Source organism: Carcharhinus amblyrhynchos, chromosome 6 (assembly GCF_965287045.1).
Source record: "Carcharhinus amblyrhynchos chromosome 6, sCarAmb.v2.hapA, whole genome shotgun sequence".
Lineage (NCBI taxonomy): Eukaryota > Metazoa > Chordata > Chondrichthyes > Carcharhiniformes > Carcharhinidae > Carcharhinus > Carcharhinus amblyrhynchos.
This window is the reverse complement of record NC_137329.1, coordinates 47,780,516-47,802,983: the sequence shown is the minus strand read 5'-3', so window position 1 is coordinate 47,802,983 and position 22,468 is coordinate 47,780,516. Positions and strand designations below refer to the sequence as shown.

Below are 22,468 nucleotides of genomic sequence, written 5' to 3'. Positions count from 1 at the left end.
ACTGTGGTGCACTAAAGCTGTAATGAAATTAGTCAAGAAGAAAAGAAAAGCTTACAAAAGATTCAGGGAGCTAGGTAATGCTAGAGACGTAGAAGAGTGTATGGCTAGTAGGAAGGGACTAAAGAAGGAAATTGGGAGAACCAGAAGAGGTCATGAGAAGACCTTCGCAGGTCGGATTAAGGAAAACCCCAAGGCTTTCTACAAGTATGTGAAGAGCAAGAGGATAAGGCGTGAAGGAATAGGACCTATCAAGTGTGACGGTGGGAAGGTTTGAACAGAACCGGTAGAAATTGCAGAGGTACTCAATGAATACTTTACTTCAGTTTTCATAGTGGAAAAGGATCTTGGTGGTTGTGGTGCAGACTTGCAGTGGACTGAAAAGCTTGAGTATGTAGACATTAAGAAAGAGGATGTGTTGGAGCTTTTGAAAAGCATCAAGTTAGATAAGTTGCCGGGACCAGATGGGATGTACCCCAGGTTACTGTGGGAGGCGAGGGAAGAGATTCCTGAGCCTCTGACAATGATCCTTGCATCATCAATAGAGACAGAATGGTTCTGCAGGATTGGAGGATTGCGGATGTGGTTCCTTTATTCAAGAAAGGGAGAAGAGATAGCCCAGGAAAATATAGACCAGTGAGTCTAACCTCAGTGGTTGCTAAGTTGACAGAGAAGATCCTAAGAGACAGGATTTATGAACATTTGGAGAGGTATAGTATGATCAAGAATAGTCAGCACGGCTTTGACAAAGGCAGATCATGCCTTATGAGCCTGATTGAATTTTTTGAGAATGTGTCTAAACACAGTGATGAAGGAAGAGAAGAAGATGTGGTTTATATGGACTTCAGCAAGGTGTTTGATAAGGTGCCCCATGCAAGGCTTATTGAGAAAGTGAGGGGGCATGGGATCCAAGGGGACACTGCTCTGTGGATTCAGAACTGGCTTGCCCACAGAAGGCAAAGAGTGGTTGTAGATGGGTCTTTTTCTGCATGGAGGTCGGTCACCAATGGAGTGCCCCAGGGATCTGTTCTGGGACCCTTGCTATTTGTGATTTTTACAAATGACCGGGATGAGGGAGTGGAGGGATGGGTTGGTAAGTTTGCTGATGACACAAAGGTTGGAGGTGTTGTGGATAGGGTGGAGGGATGTCAGAAGTTGCAGCGAGACATTGATAGGATGCAAGACTGGGCGGAGAAGTGGCAGATGGACTTCAACCCAGATAAGTGTGTGGTGATTCGTTTTGGCAGGTCAAATAGGATGACAGACTATAATATTAAGGGTAAGACTCTTGGCAGTGTGGAAGGTCACAAGGATCTTGGGGTCTGGGTTCATAGGACACTCAAAGCAGCTTTGCAGGTAGAGGCTGTGTTTAAGAAGGTGTATGGTGTATGGCATTCATCAACCGAGGAATTGAGTTTAGGAGTCGGGAGATAATGCTGCAGCTTTATAAGACCCTGGTCAGATCCCACTTGGAGTACTGTGCTCAATTCTGGTCGCCTCATTATAGAAAGGATGTGGAAGCCGTAGAAAGGGTGCAGAGGAGACTTACAAGGATGTTGCCTGGACTGGGTGGCGTGCCTTATGGGGATAGCTTGAGAGAGCTCAGTCTTTTCTCCTTGGAGAGATGAAGGATGAGGGATGACCTGATAGAGGTGTATAAGATGATGAGAGGTAGTGACGGAGTAGATTCTTAGAGGCTTTTTCCTAGGGCTGAAATGGTTGCCACACGAGGACACAGGTTTAAGGTGGTGGGGAGTGGGTACAGAGGAGATGTCAGGGGTAAGTTTTTCACTCAGAGGGTGGTGGGTGCATGGAATCGGCTGCCGGCAGTAGTGGTAAAGGCAGATTCGATAGGATCTTTTAAGAGACTTTTGGATAAGTACGTGGAACTTATAGAGGGTTATAGGTATGCCTATTAGGTAGAGACATGTTCGGTGCAACTTGTGGGCCGAAGGGCCTGTTTGTGCTGTAGTTTTTCTATGTTTCTATGAAACTAATGGAAGCTTTTAAATGGGCAATTAATGCCCACTTAAAGCCTTAGCCTGCCATCATTGTTATTCTGAAGGCGCTGGATACTGCAAATGCTACGAATGCTATGGGTTTGGATAACATTCCGGCAATGGTACTGAAGACATGTGTTCCAGATCTAGCTGCTACCCTAGCCAAGCAGTTCCTGTACAGCCACAACACCAGCATCTACTTGATAAAAATAGTAGAAAATTGTCCAAATATGTCCTGTCCAAAAGCAGGACATATTCAACGCGGCCTATTATTGTCATTTGCTCATTGATAACCTGTTCACAGATACTCAGTTTGAGTTCCCCCAGGCCACTCAGTCCCTGACCTCATTACAGCTTTGGTTCAAACATGGCCAAAACAGCTGAATTCAAGATGCAGGTGCAAGTAAGTGGCTGTCCTACTGCCCTTGACATTCAAGCAGCATTTGACTAAGCATTGCATCTGAGCAAAACTGACGATAATGGGAATAAGAGGAAAGCTCTTCATTCGTTGGAATCAGACGGAGCAAGATGGTTGTGGTTGATAGAGATTGATCAGTCCCAGCACATCGCTGCGAGATTTCCTCAGGTAGTATCCTGGGCCCAACCATTTTCAGCTGCTTCATCCATCCTTCCCACCATTGTAAGATCAAAAGTGGGTATGTTCACGCATGATTGTACAATTCATAACTCCTCAGATACTGAAACTGTCCTTATCCTTTTCTAGCAAATCTGGGAAACATTCAAGCTAAGGTTCATAAGTGGCAGGTAACAAATATGCCACATAAGTGACAGGCAAAGACTATCTCCAACAGAGAATTTAACCATCTTCCTACATTTAATGTCATTATCTTCACTGAATCAATACCTCGGGGTTACCATTGATGCGAGACTGAACTGGACCAACAATATAACTATTATGGTTATGAGAGCATGTCAGAAGTTGAAAAATCTGCACCGATGACTGCACAATGTTCAGTAACATTCATGACTCTTCAGATACTGAAACAATGCATGTCCAAAGGCATCAAGACCTGGACAAATCCATGCTGGGGGCTGACAAGTGGCAAGTAGCATTCGTGCCATGTAAGTGCCAGGCAATGACCATTTCCAACAAGGGAGGATCTAACCGACTTTCCTTGACATTCAATGGCATTACCATTGCTGAATTCCCCATTATTAACAACTTGGAGGTTACCCTTACCAGAAACAGAACTGGACTAGTCATATAAATTCTGTGGCTACCAGAACAGGTCAAAGGCTTGAAATCCTGTGGCAAGTAAATCACCTGACTCTCAAAGGCAGAAGTCAGGAAGATGATAGAAAACTTTGGATGAATATAGCTCCAATGACACTCAAGCGCGACACCATCCAGGACAAGGCAGCCTGTTTGATTGGTACACCATTCAAGATGATAAACATTCATTGCCTCCACCATCAACACACTGTGTACCATCTACAAAATGCACTACAGCAACTCACCAAGACTCTTTTGTCAGCACCTTCCAAATCTGCAACCTCTCTCACCAAGAAGGACAAAGGCAGCAAACGCATGGGACCATCAGGTTTCCCTCCAAATCACACAGCACCCTGACTTTGAATTATATCTGCCTTTCCTTCATTGTCGGAGTCAAAATTGTGAATAGCCTCACTAACAGCACTATGGGTGTACATGGATTGGGGCTGTTCAAGATGGTAACTCACCGACATAGACTCATAGAATCCTACAGCGCAGAAGGAGGCCATTCGGCCCATCGAGTCTGCACCGACCACAAATCCAACCAGGCCCTATCCCCATAATACCATGCACTCACCGTAGCTAGCCTCCCTGATACTAAGGGGCAATTTAGAATGGCCAATCTGCCTAACCCACACATCTTTGTACTGTGGAGGAAATCAAAGCACCCGGAGGAACCCCAAGCAGATGTGAGGAGAATGTGCAAACTCCACACAGTCAGTGACCCAAGCCAGGAATCAAACCCAGGTCCCTGGTGCTGTCAGGAGTAGTGCTAACCACTGTGCTTTTTCAAGGGCAATCAAGAATGGGTAATAAATGCTGCTCTAGCCAGCAATGCTCACATCCTGGGAAAGAAAAAGTAACATCAAAAATTCAACCAGTGGCAGACAGGGGTTTGCCATCTGGGGAGACCGACGAGCAAACTGCGGCCAAGAAGGGGCAGTGTTTTGTTGTAAGGCACCCCATGCCTGATGAATGGATTTGACATCAGGAAGTGAGGGAGTTGGATGAGAGAATCACTCCTTCCCTTTCCTCCGATCTTATTTTACAAATCTTTCTCCAGATTTACTACATTGAACATCAGTAAAGGCCCAAGAGAATTATCAACAGTGACTACTGCTCCTGGTTTGATAATACTGGAGCTCATGGGGTGAGATTTCTACCCTACTGAAGCAATTTCTGCAACTAAATGCCAACTAGTGAGCTGCTAGCCCTTGCAGCAGGATTAGGGACTTCATTCCTCTGGAGCTCTCTCAGGAATCATGTTGGTGGGGGTACCCCGGCTTTGGTGGCAGATGTTGAGTGGAATTTCCCAAAATGTTTCTAAATGTCATAACAGCATGAAAACAGGAATCCTTCATGCCTGTTATCTTGGCAACTTTGGCACTGCAACCTTCCAGCACTCTTGTCAATATCTTTGACAGCTGGGAGGGGGGTGTGGATAAATACATTGGTGGTGACAGCTTCAGAATGCTCAGACGCCATTGTGCAGGATTCCCCCATCTCCTAATGGATTAGTGAACCTCAACCTACACCCCCACCCTCCACCCTCAATGGATATTGGACCCCCCCTCCACCCATCTTCAATGACATTGTTAGCCTCCACACCAAAACAGGTCACCGGCACCATGGTATCAGGGCCCTCCTGATAAATCCCCTGATGGACCCCCGATGTGTCCCCTCTGTGACCCAGCCTGCATGCCCCCCCCGCACAACCTCTCCCTTGCATAGTCACCCCTCCTGCATGATCACTGCCCCTTGCAGTGCTCCCTGCTTGCATAGCTCCTCCATTACAGAGCTCCCCCTTGCATGACCATCCACCTTGCAGAACTTCCCTACTTGCAAAAAACCCCCTTGCTTAGCCCCACTCCTGCATGAGCCCCCTGTCATTGTGCCCATCCCACTCAGGTCTCATCCTCACTCAGGCCCCATCCCCAGTCAGGCCCCACCCCACTCCCCCTTAGGCCCTGCAGATCTGAAATTGTAGAGGTTGTTTATTAAATATTCAGGGCGGCAATTGTCCCAAAAATGTTCTAAGTGCTGAATTTGAGGGAAAACTGGTGTAAATCATGATTGTTTTTTCCGTGCATCTTCAAACTCAAACCTCCTACAATCTGTGCAGTGTGGAGGTCACAATCGTGAATCTCATTAAAAGCTCGGGGGAGCAGGGCCTAGTCTCACTGGAGGCTGACAGTTCCGGGCCTCTGCACATGCACAGTGGCCCTGATCTGTCAGCCTGCACTTTCCTGGCCAGCTCGACCACTGGCCAGCCCGGGACTCTCGCAGCATTGCCCCTCCATTCCCTGCCTCCATGACCATTCCCAGGCCATCCCTGACCTCCCTCCCCTCCTGGAGTCGCCTGATCTCCCCCACTCCCCCAGCACTAACAATGCCCACCACCCCTCTCATCTCGGTAGACCCCTACCCCCATGGGGCAGAATCCCGCATCCCCCCCCCGCCTGACCTCCTTCCCAGCCCGCCACAATCGCTGGCATCCTCTAGTCCCGACTGATGCCCATGCAGAGTGGCAGCGGATCCCCACCCCCACCAATCGCCCTAAGCTCCACCTCTAGGCCCACCCCCTTGGCTCTGCCCGATGCCCATGAGGCAGTGCCAAGGTGCCCCCTAGGCATGGGTACTTTGTCCCTTGGGCAGTGTCAGAGGCCATAGGCCCATCCCCAGGGGGCACCACTCCCTGTCACCCAACCATCTGGGGGGCCCCAATTGACCCCTTTCATTCCAGCAGGGTCTGGCTTCAGTTCCCCGAAAGTGGGGAGCTACTCTGAACCCCGCCGGAGTGAAATTGTACTGGCAGGATGGGAGATGTCATTTAAATGTCATTATCGAGCCTGGGACTGAAGTGTGCAGGCCCAATAATGACATTCAAATAAGATTAAAGTAACTTACCTGCTGTTCCCGCTAGTTTCCTGTGTGATCCTGACCGCACCGGATATCCTTCACTGGGAGATGCATGCGCGTTGGAAATACATGCGCGAATTCTGTGAATTGGCACATGCGCAAATCTCCCAGCCCGACCTGCCAAAAAAATTAGCGGATCGAGATGAGAGAATCACGGCCTCAGTGTCTGATAATGATGTGGCATTCCTGATAAGTGAAGGCCATGGGAAGAGAAACAAAAACAAAAGCAGAAAACTGTTGTTACTAGTAAGCTGCCAAGTATTTCCAGCATTTTCTGTTTTTCTTCTAGAAGGCATCAAAACAGGTTCACTTTATTATCTCCATGACAAAGTAATTTGTCAACACAACTATGCCTGCAACTTTGACCCTCACCAGCCAGGATTACATATCTACTTAAGGTTTGTGTTCATTTCAATTGAGAAGCATAGAACTGGAGGACTGAATTCCCAATACACAGTCCCAATGGATACGACTACATACTAGAAGCGTGATTTATATTACTGGTCCTTCAGATGAACCTATTAAAAGCGTAGGCGAAGCAAACAGGATAAATTAAGGAAGTAAACCTGAAAAGGAAATACTCAAGTATTCTGAGTTTTTAGATTGTGGCAATTAGAAAATTATGGGTCATAAATGTCTCCGTATCTGTATCCTAGGAATATGGCTGGAGATTCTGGAAGTAATCGGTGTCATTGCCATTATTGGAAATGGGTTGGTAATAACCATCACATCAGATTTCATCCCTCGAAAGGTTTACGAGTACAGTTATAGTCCCTGTGCAGAGCAAAAGAATACCAGCATTGAGTGAGTACATTATGTGAATTATTACAATAGAACATGGACAGTAAAATCTATTAGACAGAGTATGTCCATAAGAACATAAGAAATAGGAGCAGGAGTAGGCCATCTAGCCCTTCGAGCCTGCCCCGCCATTCAATAAGATCATGGCTGATCTGAAGTGGATCAGTTTCACTTACCTGCCTGCTCCCCATAACCTTTATCGATCAGAAATCTATCTACCTGTGTCTTAAACATATTCAACGAGGTAGCCTCCACCACTTCAATGGGCAGAGAATTCCAGAGATTCACCATCATCTGAGAGAAGAAGTTCTTCCTCAACTCTGTTCTAAACTGCAAACCGCAGCCCCCCCCCCCCCGCCCCCCACCTTATTTTGAGATTGTGTCCTCTAGTTCTGGTTTCCTTTCTAACTGGAAAGAATCTCTCTACCTCTACCCTATTTAGACCCTTCATTATCTTATAAGTCTCTATAAGATCCCCCTCAGCCTTCTAAACTCCAACGAGTACAGGCCCAATCTACTCAATCTCTCCTCATAAGCTAATCCCCTCATCTCTGGTATCAGCCTGGTGAACCTTCTCTGTACCCCCTCCAAGGCCAATATATCCTTTCGCAAATAAGGGGACCAAAACTGCACACAGTACTCCAGTTGCGGCCTCACCAATGCATTGTACAGTTGCAGCAAGACCTCCCTGCTTTTATATTCTATCCCCCTCGCGATAAAGGCCAACATTCCATCCACCTTCTTGATCGCCTACTGCACCTGCAGACTGAGTTTTTGCAATTCGTGCACAAGGACCCCCAGGTCCCTCTGCACAGTAGCATGCTGCAACTTTTCGCCATTTAAATAATATTCCATCCTACTATTATTTCTTCCAAAGTGGATAACCTCACATTTGCCAATGTTATACTCCATCTGCCAGGTCCTCGTCCACTCACTCAGCCTATCCAAATCTCTCTGCAGACTTTCCGCATCCTCCACGCAATTCGCTTTTCCACTCACCTTCATGTCATCAGCAAACTTTGTTACCCTACACTCAGCCCCTTCCTCCAGATCGTCTATGTATGTGGTAAACAGTTGAGGCCCCAGCAGCGATCCCTGCAGCACACCACTAGTCACCAACTGCCAACCAGAAAAGCACCCATTTATTCCAATTCTCTGCTTCCTGTTAGATAGCCAATCCTCAATCCATGCTAACACTTTACCCCCAACTCTGCGTACCCTAACCTTCTACAGCAACCTTTTGTGAGGCACCTTATCGAACGCCTTCTGGAAATCTAAAAACACCACATCCACCAGTTCCCCTCTGTCTACCGCACTAGTCACATCTTCATAAAAATCCAGTAAATTTGTCAAACACGACTTCCCCTTCATGAATCCATGTTGCGTCTGCTTGATTGAACCATTCTTTTCTAGGTGTCCTGCTATTTCTTCTTTAATGATGGATTCTAGCATTTTCCCAACTACGGACGTTAAGCTAACCGGCCTGTAGTTACCTGCCTTTTGTCTGCTACCTTTTTTAAACAGCGGCGTAACATTAGCTGTTTTCCAATCCTCCGGCACTTCCCCAGAGTCCAGCAAATTTTGATAAATAACTACTAATGCATCTGCTATTACTTCTGCCATTTCTTTCAGTACCCTGGGATGCATTCCATCCGGTCCCTGGGACTTGTCTACCTTCAGTCCCATTAGTCTACCAAGCACTACCTCTTTAGTAAGAGTAGTTGTATTAAGGACCTCATCTCCTACCATCCCTCTATCTTTAATATTCGGTAAGCTATTTGTGTCCTCCACCGTTAAGACCTACACAAAAAACTTATTTAAAGTCTCAGCCATTTCCTCATTTCCCACCATTAAATCTCCCCTCTCATCCTCCAAGGGTCCAACATTCACTCTAGCCAGTCTCTTTATATATTTGTAAAAACTTTTACTATCATTTTTTATATTTAGAGCTAGTTTAGTTTCATACTCTATTTTTCCTTTCTTTATCACTTTCTTAGTCATTCTTTGTTGTTTTTTAAATCTTTCCCAATCTTCTAATTCCCCACTATTTTTAGCCGCTCTGTACGCAGTGGTTTTTAATTTAATACTCTCCTTTATTTCCTTCGCTATCCATGGCTGGTTACCCCTTTTCTTACAGTCCTTCTTTATCACCGGAATATATTTTTGCTGAATACTGAAAAAGATCTCCTTAAAAATCCTCCACTGTCCCTCAGCTGTCCTACCAACCAGTCTGCGCCCCCAGTCTACATTAGCTAATTCTGTCCTTATTTTATCATACTCCCCTCTGTTCAAGCAGAGGACACTGGTTTGGGACCCTACTTTCTCACCCTCCATCTATATCAGAAATTCAACCATATTGTGATCACTCGTCCCAAGAGGATCCCTCACAAGAAGATCCCTAATTCTACCTGCCTCGTTACATAGTACCATAAGAACATAAGAAATAGGAGCAGGAGTAGGCCATCTAGCCCTTCGAGCCTGCCCTGCCATTCAATAAGATCACGGCTGATCTGAAGTGGATCAGTTCCACTTTCCAGCTCTCTCCCCATAATCCTTAATTCCCTTGTCTGTCAAAAACCTATCTACCCGTGACTTAAATATATTTAGCGAGGTAGCCTCCACCACTTCAACGGGCAGAGAATTCCAGAGATTCACCACCCTTTGAGTGAAGAAGTTCCACCTCAACTCCGATCTAAACTGCAACCTCCCGTTATCTTGAGGCTGTGCCCTCTAGACCTTTCTAAGCGGGAAGAATCTCTCTACCTCTACTCTATCCATCCCTTTCATTATCTTACACATCTCTATAAGATCCCCCCTCATCCTTCTAAACTCCAACGAGTACAGTCTCTTTTCATAGTCCAACCCCCTCATCTCCGGTATCAGCCTAGTGAACCTCCTCTGCACTCCCTCCAAGGCCAAAATATCCTTGCGCAAGTGCGGCGACCTAGACTGCACTCAGTACTCCAGCTGCGGCTCACCAGTGCCCTGTACAGTTGCAGCAAGACCTCCCTGCTTTTATATTCTATCCCCCTCGCTATAAAGGCCAGCATTCCATTCACCTTCTTGATCACCTGCCGCACCTGCAGACTGGGTTTTTGCGACTCATGCACAAGGACCCCCAAGTCCCTCTGCACCGTAGCATGCTGCAGCTTTTTGCCCTTTAAATAGTAATCCCTCCTACTATTATTTCTGCCAAAATGCATAACCTCACACTTGCTAACATTGTACTCCATCTGCCAGGTCCTCGTCCACTTGCTCAGCCTATCCAGATCCCTCTGCAGACTTTCCACACCCTCCACGCAATTTGCTTTTCCACTCATCTTCGTGTCATCTGCAAATTTCGTCACCCTACACTCAGCATTTCATCACCCTACACTCAGCATCTTACCAGATCTAAGATAACTCGCTCCCTCATAGGTTCTGTAACATACTGTTCAAGGAAACTATGTCCATGTACAAATGCATGGAAAAGTGCGCATGTAAGAATGAAAGATTGAAATAATGCAGCAGAGAAGCTTTTACGGCGGCTGGGAGTGTATTATTTTACAATCTCCCACCCTTTCCACCTTGTTAAGGTTTCAAGGAGAAGAAAATCCTCTAACCTGTAAACTGCTTATGGATTTTTTTTATTGCTTGCAAGGCCGTACATAGACCAGATTTTTCAGAACACAGTTGGATGAGCCTTGGCTGCAATCAGAACAAATCAATGTGCAAAGAAAGCAACAAATAGGTGTTAGGTCCCTTACTTGCATATTCAAACTCTATAACACCTGTTTCAGGCACAGGTATTTGTCACCTGTTTGGATACATTGTCCAATATAGAAGTCGGTTCTCCCACTAGATCTTCAGTGTCCCATAAGAATGGATCTCCCATTTAGAATTTGTGAGCACATTTCATCCATAATATTGGAAATTTGGTCAAATTTCTAGGCCAGTGACTTCCTCCTCTGAAACTGGCACATCTGCCGAATATTTTATCTCAATTCCCACCCCAACTGTCATTGCAATGATCTCAATATGTTCTTTAATGCTCTGGAATTCTGCCCTTCTTTGAACATCTCATTTCTATTGCCCTTCCCATTTCTTCTTTGAAGTTCTCCTCATCACACCTCTACCAGATGGACTGCAGCAGTTCAAGAAGGTTGCCTATCACCATGTTGCCAGTGATGCCCACATCCCATGGAAGAATATGTTGCCCTCCGAAGTGCTCCATACTCTCATCATTCCTTTCTCACCCAGCCTCTACCTCAGGCGAATCATCATCCTCAGAAATAAATTTTATGTAGTGCCTTCTGATTTGTTTCCGCTCCTGTCATGACTTAACCTTTCTTTCCACACCTTTGATCTTAGTATCTGGAGACATCTCCAAGTTGTCTCCAAAGCTTCTGCTTTTGCCAGAACCACTTTTAAAATCTCAGAGCATCTACAATCACATTCCTCCCTGGGAAGATACTAACTGCAACTTCCCTTTCGGGCATTTATCAAGTTCTCAATGTCCTCTCCTCTTACCCCACCCCCAACCCATTTTGACATAGTGCACTATACCTACTCAACAATACCTTTCCTCTACCATTGTTGCCATCACCATCTCCGTTTCCTGCCCCTCAAAATAATACCTGAATAATTTTCACTTTTGTGTCTTTAAACCTCAGGAGTTTGAGTATATTTGACCAAGTATCACAGATCTGTCTCAATCTTTACAGTCACTCTTTCATCAGGCCCAAATCCACTACTCTAGAATTATCTTGGAGAGTAAAGACAACTTCAGGGGCCTCTTTTCTGAACAACTCTGTTGTCTCACCTTTATTTTCAACACCGGATCTGAAAAACTCCTGGATTTTTTTGTCTCTTTTGATCAAAATCATCTTTCAGTTGTTTCAGTCGTCTCATTTGCTTTTCCTCTCCCTTTGTATTCTCTTCAGCACTACCCTGCACATCCCATATTTATAACTTCTCTTTCCCATTCCCTTACAGACCTCATCAAGTTCCTTTTGAGATGTAACTTCCCATTGCAAACTTGCTTCTCTTTGGCTCAATGATGCCAAAATGTCCATGCTCTCCCAAGTAAGGTTGTGCCATTGCTTTCAATCTCTCTATACACTAAACATTTGGGTTAACCCCCCTCCCCCCCCCCCCCCCCCCCCCCCACCACCACCACCACCACCACCACCGCCACTCCCCACAAACCCACTCATTCATCCTGATAATAGCCTCTATTTGGTTAAAAATTTTAAATTGCACAATGCAACTTCAATCTGCTGCACAGTGGCACAGTGGTTAGCACTGCTGCCTCACAGCGTCAGGTACCCAGGTTCAATTCCGGCCTCAGGTCACTGTCTGTGTGGAGTTTGTGCATTCTCCCCATGTCTGCATGGGTTTCGTTCGGGTGCTCCGGCTTCCTCCACAGACCAAGATTTTTTTCAGATTAGGTTGATTGGCCATGCTAAATTGACCTTACTGTCAGGGAATTAGCAGGATAAATATGTGGGGCTACAGGAATAGGGCCTGGGTAGGATTGTGGTCAGTGCAGACTCGATGGGCTGACTGGCCTTCTGCACTGTAGGGATTCTCTGAACTTCTATGAGTTCCATATTCATTGTTGCCACTTTTTTTCACTGTCCTGCTGTAGCAAGTAGAACATTTCAATATGATATTCAAGTAGAACATTTCAATATAATATTCAAGTTAGAACATTTCAATATAATATTCAAATTAATATTCAAACCGCCGACAAAAGGGAGAGTAGAGTTACCGGATTGAATAGGCAAGTGCTTTGAAAAATGGAAAATTGAAAAACTTTGATGTCAAATGTGATTTCTAATTTTTGGGTACCAGTAGACATAATGGTAGGAAGGAAAAGATCAAGCTTGTTGGGTAGGGGATGTCAGATCCCAGAAATTGGGAAGAATCATAGAATGACTACAATGCAGAAGGATGCCATTCAACCCATCAAGTCTACACCAACCACAATCCCACATAGCAGCTGTTCCCATAACTCAAAGTATTTACACTGCTAATCCCCTGAATTTACATATCTTGGCACTAAGGGGCAATTTAGCACGGCCAATCAACCTAACTTGCACATGTTTGGACTGCTGGAGGAAACCGGAGCACCTGGAGGAAACCCACACAGACACAGAGAATGTGCAAATTCCACGCAAACAATTACCCGAGGACAGAATTGAATCCTGGTCCATGGCGCTGTGAGGTAGCAGTGCTAGCCACTGTGCCACCATGCTACCATCAAGCCAGTAATTGGGATGGCAAAAAGAAAAGGCCGTAATCGATAGAAGATTTGCTTGAGGAGTCACAGAGTAAAACTGCTCCATGTGGCTCCTCAAACTGCGCTGTATTGTGAAGTTATCTTTCCAATTAATTCCTTTTGTACTTCAAGTTATGCACAGCCTCAACTGAGCTGATCGAGCAGCTTTTCATCCGTGTCCTTAAATTTACATTCTCACTTTCCATGTTTATTATTATGAAATCACTAATGAGTTCACCTGATCCCTGCTCCAGGCTTTGAAATTCATAGTGATAGATTCAACAATTTGACTTTTGCTGGAGATAAACACAGAATTTTTCAAACTTTTCTGCTGTCAGCATTAAATTTGTTTACAGTGTTTGGGTGTTTCTCACAAATAGCCATTGCTTCCATATTATGTCTCTGGTTACCACAAATTAAAAATTTAGACGTTAAATGCTGGAACTTCAGCAAGATATTTCAGACAGTTTTCCATGTGGCTGATATGCGGGTAGATTAATACTTGTGTTATGATCCCAGAATGGAACCCTGGATCAGAAGACTTAACTTTTATTATTTTTATCAAAGGCGGAGGAACCAGAGACAGAGGACCTGCTCAACAGTTTTAAAAAGCAGAAAATATTTATTAAACATGAAAAATGGATAAGAATAGAATAGTTGTTTACTGCTGTTTTAGCTTAACCAATACACTTTAAGATTAATGCAGATGACAAACTCTATTTGAAACTACAATGGTCTTATTAGCATACAAAGTTAGTGTTTGCGGATTTCTCGTAAGTATATCCCCAGATGATTGTCATATGAAAGTTTTCAAACTTCACTCCCAAAATATTTGATTTGATTTATTATTGTCAGATGTATTAGCATACAGTGAAAACTATTGTTTCTTGTGTGTTATATAGACAAAGCATACTGTTCATAGAGAAGGAAATCAGAGAGTGCAGAATGTAATGTTACAGTCAAAGCCAGGGTGTAGACAAAGATCAAATTAATGCAATGTAAGTCCAGTCAGAAGTCTGACAGGAGCAGGAAAGAAGCTTTTCTTGAGTTGGTTGGTATGGGACCTCAGACTTGTATATTTTTCCCGATGGAAGAAAGTGGAGGAGAGAATTTTCGGTGTGTGTGGGGTCCTTAATTATGCTGGCTGCTTTGCCAAGGAAGCAGCAAGTGTAGACAGAGTCAATGGATGGGAGGCTGGTTTGCATGATGGATTGGGCTACATTCACGACCTTTTGTAATTACTTGCGGTCCTGGGCAGAGTAGGAGCCATACCAAGCTGTGGCACAACCAGAAAGAATGCTTTTTATGATGCATCTGTAAAAGTTGGTAAGAGTCGTAGCTGACATGCCAAATTTCCTTAGTCTTCTGAGAAAGTAGAGGCGTTGCTGGGCTTTCTTAACTATAGTGTCAGCTTGGGGGGGCCAGGACATGTTGATGATCTAGATACCTAAAAGCTTGAAGCTTTTGATCTTTTCTACTTCATCCCCATTGATGTAGACAGGGGCATGTTCTCCTTTACTGAAGTCGATGATAATCTCCTTCATTTTGTTGACATTGAGGAAAAGATTATTGTTGCCACACCAGTTCACCAGATTCTCCTATCTCATTCCTGTACTCTGTCTCGTCATTGTTTGAAATCTGATCCACTACAGTAGTGTCATCAGAAAACTTAAAAATTGAATTGGAGGGGAATTTGGCCACACGGTCATAGGTGTATAAGAAGTATAGTGGGGCACCGGTATTGAGGATGATCATGGAGGAGGTGTTGTTGCCTATCCTTACTGATTGTGGTCTGTGGATTAGGAAGTTCAAGATCCAGTCGCAGAAGGAGGTGCCGAGGCCCAGGCCACAGAGTTTGGAGATGAAATTTGTGGGAATAATGGTGTTGATGGCTGAACTGTAGTCAATAAATAGGATCTGACATAGGTGCCTTTGTTATCTAGGTGTTCCGGAAGTGAGTGCAGGGTCAGGGAGATGGCGTCTGCTGTGGACTTGTTGTGGCGATAGGCAAACACTAGTGACTCCAGGCAGTCCAGGAGGCTGGAATTGATTCATGCTGTGACTAACCTTTCGAAGAACTTCATAATGATGGATGTCAGAGCCACCGGCTGATAGTCATTAAGGCATGCTGCTTAGTTTTCCTTAGGTACCAGAATGATGGTTGTCTTCTTGAAGCAGATAAAGTCCTCAGATTGTTGTAAAGAGAGGTAGGCTTGAAATATGCTTGAAAATCTTCTTTCATACCAATACGTTTACTCAGTGATCAACATTCCAAAATCCAGGTCACATTTTCCAAAAGATCTATTTGACCTGAGCTTCCTCTTCACTTTTAGCAGTAAATCCCTGCCAGGATTTCAGATGAACTCTTTCAGGTTTTCAGGTTACACCAATTCTGATAGCCAGTCAATGCATTATAATCTGTTTATAGATGACAGTAAGATATTTCAAACCTTAGGATTAATTTTAGAAACTGGTGGCACAGTGGTTAGCACTGCTGCCTCACAGCACCTGGAAACCAGGTTCAATTCCAGCCTCGGGTCACTGTCTGTGAGAAGTTTGCATCTTCACCCTGTGTCTGCATGGGTTTCCTCTGAGTGCTCTGGTTTTCTCCCACTGTCCAAAGATGTGCGGGTTAGGTTGATTGGCCATGCTAAATTGACCACAGTGTCATGGAGGATTAGCAGGGTGAATATGTAGGATTGTGGGAATAGGGCCTGGGTGGGATTGTGGTCAGTGGAGACTCAATAGGCTGAATGGCCTCCTTCTGCATTGTAGCAATTCTATGATTCTTTCTCTAGTGTTCTCACCAATTGATTTCTTCTCAGCACTCTCTGGTGTCCCTGAACAGAATCTTGTTCTAATTCCCTGTTTCTTCTTTGTTTCCTTTAAATCTGGAAACTTCTCTTTATTTCTCTAGCTTCTTAACTAGTTATTCTTTAAATCTTTGGCACTAGCTGGCTGAACTATTATTCTGTTGTTCAATTTTTCTTACAGCAAAGCTAAAAGAGCTGGTTCCTCTTTAGCTTCCTCTAGCAGAGCTGAGAGAGAGTTGTGTATTGCTTCATGGTCTGTCTCTAACTGTCCGCAACTACTTTCAGCTGAAACTAAAGAATAAAAAAAATGCTGCCTGCCATCTTACAGGACTTCTGGAGTTGCTCAGCAATGATATTTACTTTTCACGCCAAAGCTCTATCACAATAGGATCTCTGCTAGAACTGAAATTAATCCCTACAAAGACTAACACTTTTGTTCAACATGAAATTTAACTGGTTAGGTCAGTGTAACCGAACAGGAACTGAGTGTGACGACTAGGAAATTGTCACAATAACTTCATTGCAGTGTTAATGTAAGTCTACTTGTGATACTGATAAATAAACTATAAACTTGCTAGCCCCTCAGCCAACGGTTACCCTTGAAGGCAGTGGCAACCTCAAGAATGTGCCAGGATGAATGCATTACGCACGATTCTAGGATGATGTGCATAGACGTGCATGATGTTCAACTGGTGGTCGCACACCAGCTGAATGTTCAGGGAGTGGAACGCCTTCCTGGCGATGACACTAAATCCTGCAGACCAGGCATCCTGGTGGATCTGATCTAGGTTGAAGGAGATGTAGCTTGATGCCTGGGCATACAGGGCATCCATTACCTTTGCACAGAAGATTTTGGGAATCTACTGGTCAAACTCTGGTATGAGCCAATGGCAAGAAAGGTGAAGGCAGCCATGACTTTCACAGCCACTGGGAGTGGGTATCTTTTTCCTGTTGGTGCCAGGTGCTGCACTGTGTCCCTTTAAATGTAGAGTCGTGGTGGCGCAAGTTGTCCAACAGCTCATGACAAGATCAGTGCCTCTGTAGTTATGTAGTCTATAGTATTGCTGTCGTCTTGGCCATTCCTCGGCTTGATGGCCAGCCGGTACCTGAGCCTCTGTGGCAGCCCCCTGGTGTTCCAGGGCCAGCTCATGTGATGCAGGGTCAGGCTGGGCAGGCCTTACTTTTCTCGCCACTGTCTCTGTGACTTGATGGCAGTCAGCAGGAATACAGCATGCTGGTATGGCTTCAAACCCATATTCATCTTGAATCAGTGACACTCCTGTCCTCCCTACGCCCATTGTGTCCAATGTTTGAAGGCTGAGCATCACTCCTGCTGCCTAGCACTGCTTTAAAGCAGCTGCTGTCCACACAGTGAGCTGGTATGCTCACATACATTGCTCCGTAGACCTTCATCTTGCTACAAAGATTCCCAATGCATCATCCCTCCGTTTATAGTGGACCCCTCTAGGTGGTCATGAGCTTCATGGCCCTGCCTGTGACTGCCTCTTCCCTTGAGCCTTGATTACGTTAGCGGATTTATCAGTGATGAGGGACAGTTGATAGGTGGATAGGGCACAGCAGCATGAGGGTGAATGTCTGGTGGAACTTCCTGGGTTAACTTCAAGCTATCTCCTTCCAGCCAAATAACCAGACTCCAAAGAGCTGGGCAGCTACAATATGACCTTATCTGAGCCGTGACAGCTGTTTGTGTAGCTTGGAAGTTCATTCTGTGTGGGCAAGCATCTCCTGAAGAAGATGAAGTGGTGCCACATACTAAGGATTTTGGTTACTAACAAATGTGTGCCTTTACTGGAACCTTTGCTGCACTGAGTGATATAGCTACTGTTTAAAGCAAGTGCCTTGTTGGAAAGCAGCTGTGCTCTTCAAGAGGATTCAGAGATTATAAATATTATGCATTGGGGTAAGGATGAGACAAGAGAGATCAACTGTAGGGCAGGGACAGAGAGCGTAAACATCAATGGAATGTTTGCTGAATATCTCAGCAATGAGGTTATTGATGTGACATGGGCTGTCTGCCAGCCTTTTAACTGTAACAGAGGCATCTGATCATTGTGTGCACGAACCTTGGCAATTTCCCTCCCTCATCAGCTACAGGACGGTCAATGAAGGGAGTTCCATGATTTGTGCCAACAGCTTGTACTGATCCAGGCTTACAAAGGGGAGTGCCCTTAGTATTTTTGACTAATCTGACTTCACCAAAAGGTTTGATCAATTAAAACAAAAGGGTTTTATTCAACTAACATGCACATTGAACATTACACTCTATCAATATACTTACTGGATGACGATACTTCCATTCATGGAGAAACTGGCAAGGTTCTTCTGGGCCCTTTTGCTTGTAATCTCTTGCAGTGTTGATCTCATGTTCTATTGGTGTGGACTGTTCATAATGACGTTTTTGTAGGCCCTATACTTGAGCCTGCATTTTTTTTATTGGTACTTTATTTTTAATCAGAAAAGCCAATTCAAATTAAGTCCAATCAGGTCCCCACATGAGGGACAAACAAGATCCAAGCTGACAAGACAGGACTTTGCATCCCATCTTGGGCTTGATCAAACAAGATCCAAGCTGACAGGATGTGGCATTGCACCCACTCCCGGACTTGATCTAATGCTTCATCTTAGTCAAAAGGTTGAGATGGCTTGGTTTTGCCTCATTGGCTATCTTGATCCTTTTCTCTAGCCTAGCTTAGGAAAACTATGATCATATAGTTTCTACATAACATAATATCACATAACTATGATCACTTCAAGTGCAATGGGCTAGTCTTGTCCCTGCCTCATCGTTATTTCACCCCTGCCAGGCGCTGATTGACACAATTTTGTTGGTATGGTGGCACAGTGGTTAGCACTGCTGCCTTGCATTACACGGGAACTAGGTTCAATTCCGGCCTCGAGTCACTGTCTGTGAGGAGTTTGCATTTTCTCCCCGTGTCAGCCTGGGTTTCCTCTGGGTACTCTGGTTTCTCCCACAGTCCAAAGGTGTACAGGTTAGGTTGATTGGACATGTTAAGTTGACTCTAATATCAGAGAATTACAGGGTAAAGATGTGCAGTTACAGGAATAGGGCCTGGGTGGGATTGTGGTCGATTTGGTGCAGATTTGATGAGGCAATTGGCCTCCTTGTGCATTGTAGGGATTCTATGAATTATCCTTTCAATTCCATCAGCGGTTCATCGTGTTATGCAGCAGTTTGTGGCTGACGCAATTATCCTGACAAGCAACAGTCTGTGCCCCGCAAACCAGTTTGAATTATTCTCTTCGGTAATTGACTCATAAACTGGGTCAGACAGGCTGTTAACCCATTAACTTCCAGTCTTCTTTTAGAGCCCCTCAGTCAACATTACACAAACATATCTTGTGAGTGAGAGGAGTTCAAATAGGACTGCCAATGGCTGGGTATCATTACATGAACCCAAGACTAGGCCAGATTGTGAATGAATTGTTGATTTTAGTGTGCAGGGGTCCAGATGGCCATGTTTCATGAAGTTGGCATTGGACATGAGACCTCATAGCTGTTACAGGACACAAAGAGGAATGAATATTTTTACCATTCAGGTGCCTATCTAAGAGTAAGTTGCCATTGTTTAAACACACCATGAAGCTGGCCAGCCAAGGCACCCCCGTCCCAAAGGAGAAAGCCTGAGGTCCCCCCATTCTCTCCAGCATGTCCCCCACTTCTTTCTGTTGAAATGCACAACCTCCCCATGCAACACAGAAAACTTTAAAGCAGGCCACTTACCTCCTTGGTCCCCCTTAGATTCCATAGCACCAGGACCCGACTTTTCAGGAGCATCACCAAATCACGGCCACATGACTTCTGGTGGCTGGGGGGTTTGTGGGGGCGGGGGGGGATGAAGTTGGTGAGGGGGGGGCTGCATTGCAGAAGACTGAGGAGGAACCAGATCGGGGTCAGCTGGGTGAATGCGATAGGTTTGACGCCTGTCAGGAATCCAATTTTAGCCCTGACGCTCCATTCAGCAGGACGTAGAGATTCCCACCAGCGGTGAATAGGGCCAGTGAATTCCCCCTACATTTTTCTATAAGGTTGCCTTCCATTCTGCTAAACTCCAATGGATACAGATCTTTTCCTCATAAGACTTATTGCAATATAGTACTATAATAGTGACTTACAGAGTACACTTGCAATCTATATTACCCATTTCATTTTGCTAAATTTGCATCAGTGTTTCTCCCTCACCTGTTGTTCCTAATCCAAATCCTTCGTGCCTCCTGAATTCTTCCTGATGTTTTCTACACCAAACCTATTTGTGTCCATTATTTTATATCTTGCCAGAACTGTGTCAAAACTGGGCCAAAGTATGGGCCAAAAGTACCGTAAAGTATGTTATGAAGCCCAGTTAGACCCCAACAGTTTTTCTATTTTAAGTTTATTTATTAGTGTCACAAGTAAGTTTACATTAGTACTGCATTGAAGTTACTATGAAAATCCACTAGTTCCCACACTCCGGCGCCTGTTTAGATACACAGACAGAATTTAGCATAGCCAATTATTTGATTTAATTTGAGAGCAAGGTCAACTTAATGCGAGGTAGGTCCATTCAAAAGTCTGATGGCAGCAGGGAAGAAACTGTTCTTGAGTTGGTTGGTAGAAGGCTGATTTGAGTGACAGACTGGGCTTCGTTCATGATCCTTTGTAGTTTATTGCAGTCTTGGACAGAGCAGCAACTGTACCAAGCTGTGACACAACCAAAAAAATGCTTTCTATGGAGCATCAGTAAAAATTGGTGAGAGTCATTGTGAACATGCCAAACTTTCTTAGTCTCCTGTGAAAATAGAGGTGTTGTTGGATTTTCTTGACTATAGCATTGGCATGGAAGACCCAGGACAGGTTGTTGATGATCTGTTCATCTATGGTCGTGTCATCAGCAAACTTGAAAATGGAGTTGGAGGGGAATGCACCCAACCAACATGTTTTTTGGACAGAAACCAGAGCACCCAGAGGAAACCTACACAGGCACGGGGAGAATGTGAAGACTCCACACAGTCAGTGACCCAAGCTGGGAATCAAATCTTGGTCCCTGACGCTGTGAGGTAGCAGTGCTTACCACTGTGTCACCATGCCACCCTATTTTGGCATTAGTTTGAGGATAAGGTGCTTCACTCCAAATGTGATTTTACTGACACACTAGGAAGCTTTTATCAAAACAAACTTTATTTAATAATACAGTTTAACTATAACAAATGAATTGGCTTAACTTTCATCAATTGAAGAATACATAAACATGACAAGATACAGTTTTTAACTGCTAACCTATCCCTATGAGTCCAACACCTCCTCCACGATCATCCGCAACACCAGTGCCCCATAAGGCTGTGTTCTCAGCCCCCTACTATACTCCTTATACACCTGTGACTGTGTGGCCAAATTTCCCTCCAATTCGATTTTCAAGTTTGCTGACAACACCACTGTAGTGAGACAGATCTCAAACAATGACAAGACAGTACAGACGACAATAATCTCTCCCTCAATGTCAACAAAATGAAGGAAATTGTCACCGACTTCAGAAAGCATAAAGGAGAAACATGCCCCTCTCTACATCAACAGGGATGAAGCAGAAAGGGTCGAGAACTTTAAAATAAAAGAAAACTGTGTGTTTTCCCTGCAAACTTAGCTCCACTCATTCACTTGACTCTGTCAATCAACTTAATCAAAACTCTATTCTGAAACCCAGGTAAAACCCAAATAAACAAAAGGCAATAACTCAGCTTAAAACAAAAACATCCCATTAGCTTAAATCAATTCTTCCCCTGCATCTTCAACACGGAACTGCCTGGTTTGCAAACAAATTAGCACCGTGTAAAACAGAGCTGAATTTTAAACATACTCCTCATAAGAAACGTGACATACATAAAGGCAAAGTATCATAACACCTTTTTCCAACTGAATCCACCCCTTGCCCCAAATTATAGGGCTCTCGCTTACATGAAGACCCTCCAATCACAAGGGTATCACATGCACAATGTTTCTGCATACTTAGCCTCTTTGCCTTTCTTGACTTTTGTAACTTTATCTTGATCTATCAGCGTAAGAGTTCCAACAGACATGGAAGTTCCAGGTAGTTTTAATACTTACACAGGCATTCGTTTTCCTTCTAGTTTACGTAAACATCATTCTTACTGTTAACCGCATTAACTGCATTGAGGTATTGATCGGGTGGATTCTCAGAGGCTTTTTCCCAGGGCTGCAATGGCTGCCACAAGAGAACGCAGGTTTAGGGTGCTGGGGAGTAGGTACAGAGGAGATGTCAGGGGTAAGTTTTTCACTCAGAGGGTGGTGGGTGCGTGGAATCGGCTGCCAGCAGTGGTGGTGGAGACGGATTCGATAGGGTCTTTTAAGAGACTTCTGGATGAGTACATGGGACTTAGTAGGATTGAGGGTTATAGGTAAGCCTAGTAG

At 44.6% G+C, this 22,468-nt stretch overlaps 1 protein-coding gene across 1 annotated transcript in view; it reads left to right on the top strand.

The window, feature by feature from the left end:
• The window catches only part of LOC145344060 (anoctamin-9-like), a 188,680-nt gene that overhangs the window by 139,788 nt on the left and 26,424 nt on the right, over window positions 1–22,468 (top strand). Inside the window, exon 23 of the mRNA XM_080190832.1 lies at window positions 6,807–6,954. Coding sequence (XP_080046958.1) covers window positions 6,807–6,954 — 148 coding nt within the window. The remainder of the gene's footprint in view (window positions 1–6,806; window positions 6,955–22,468) is intronic.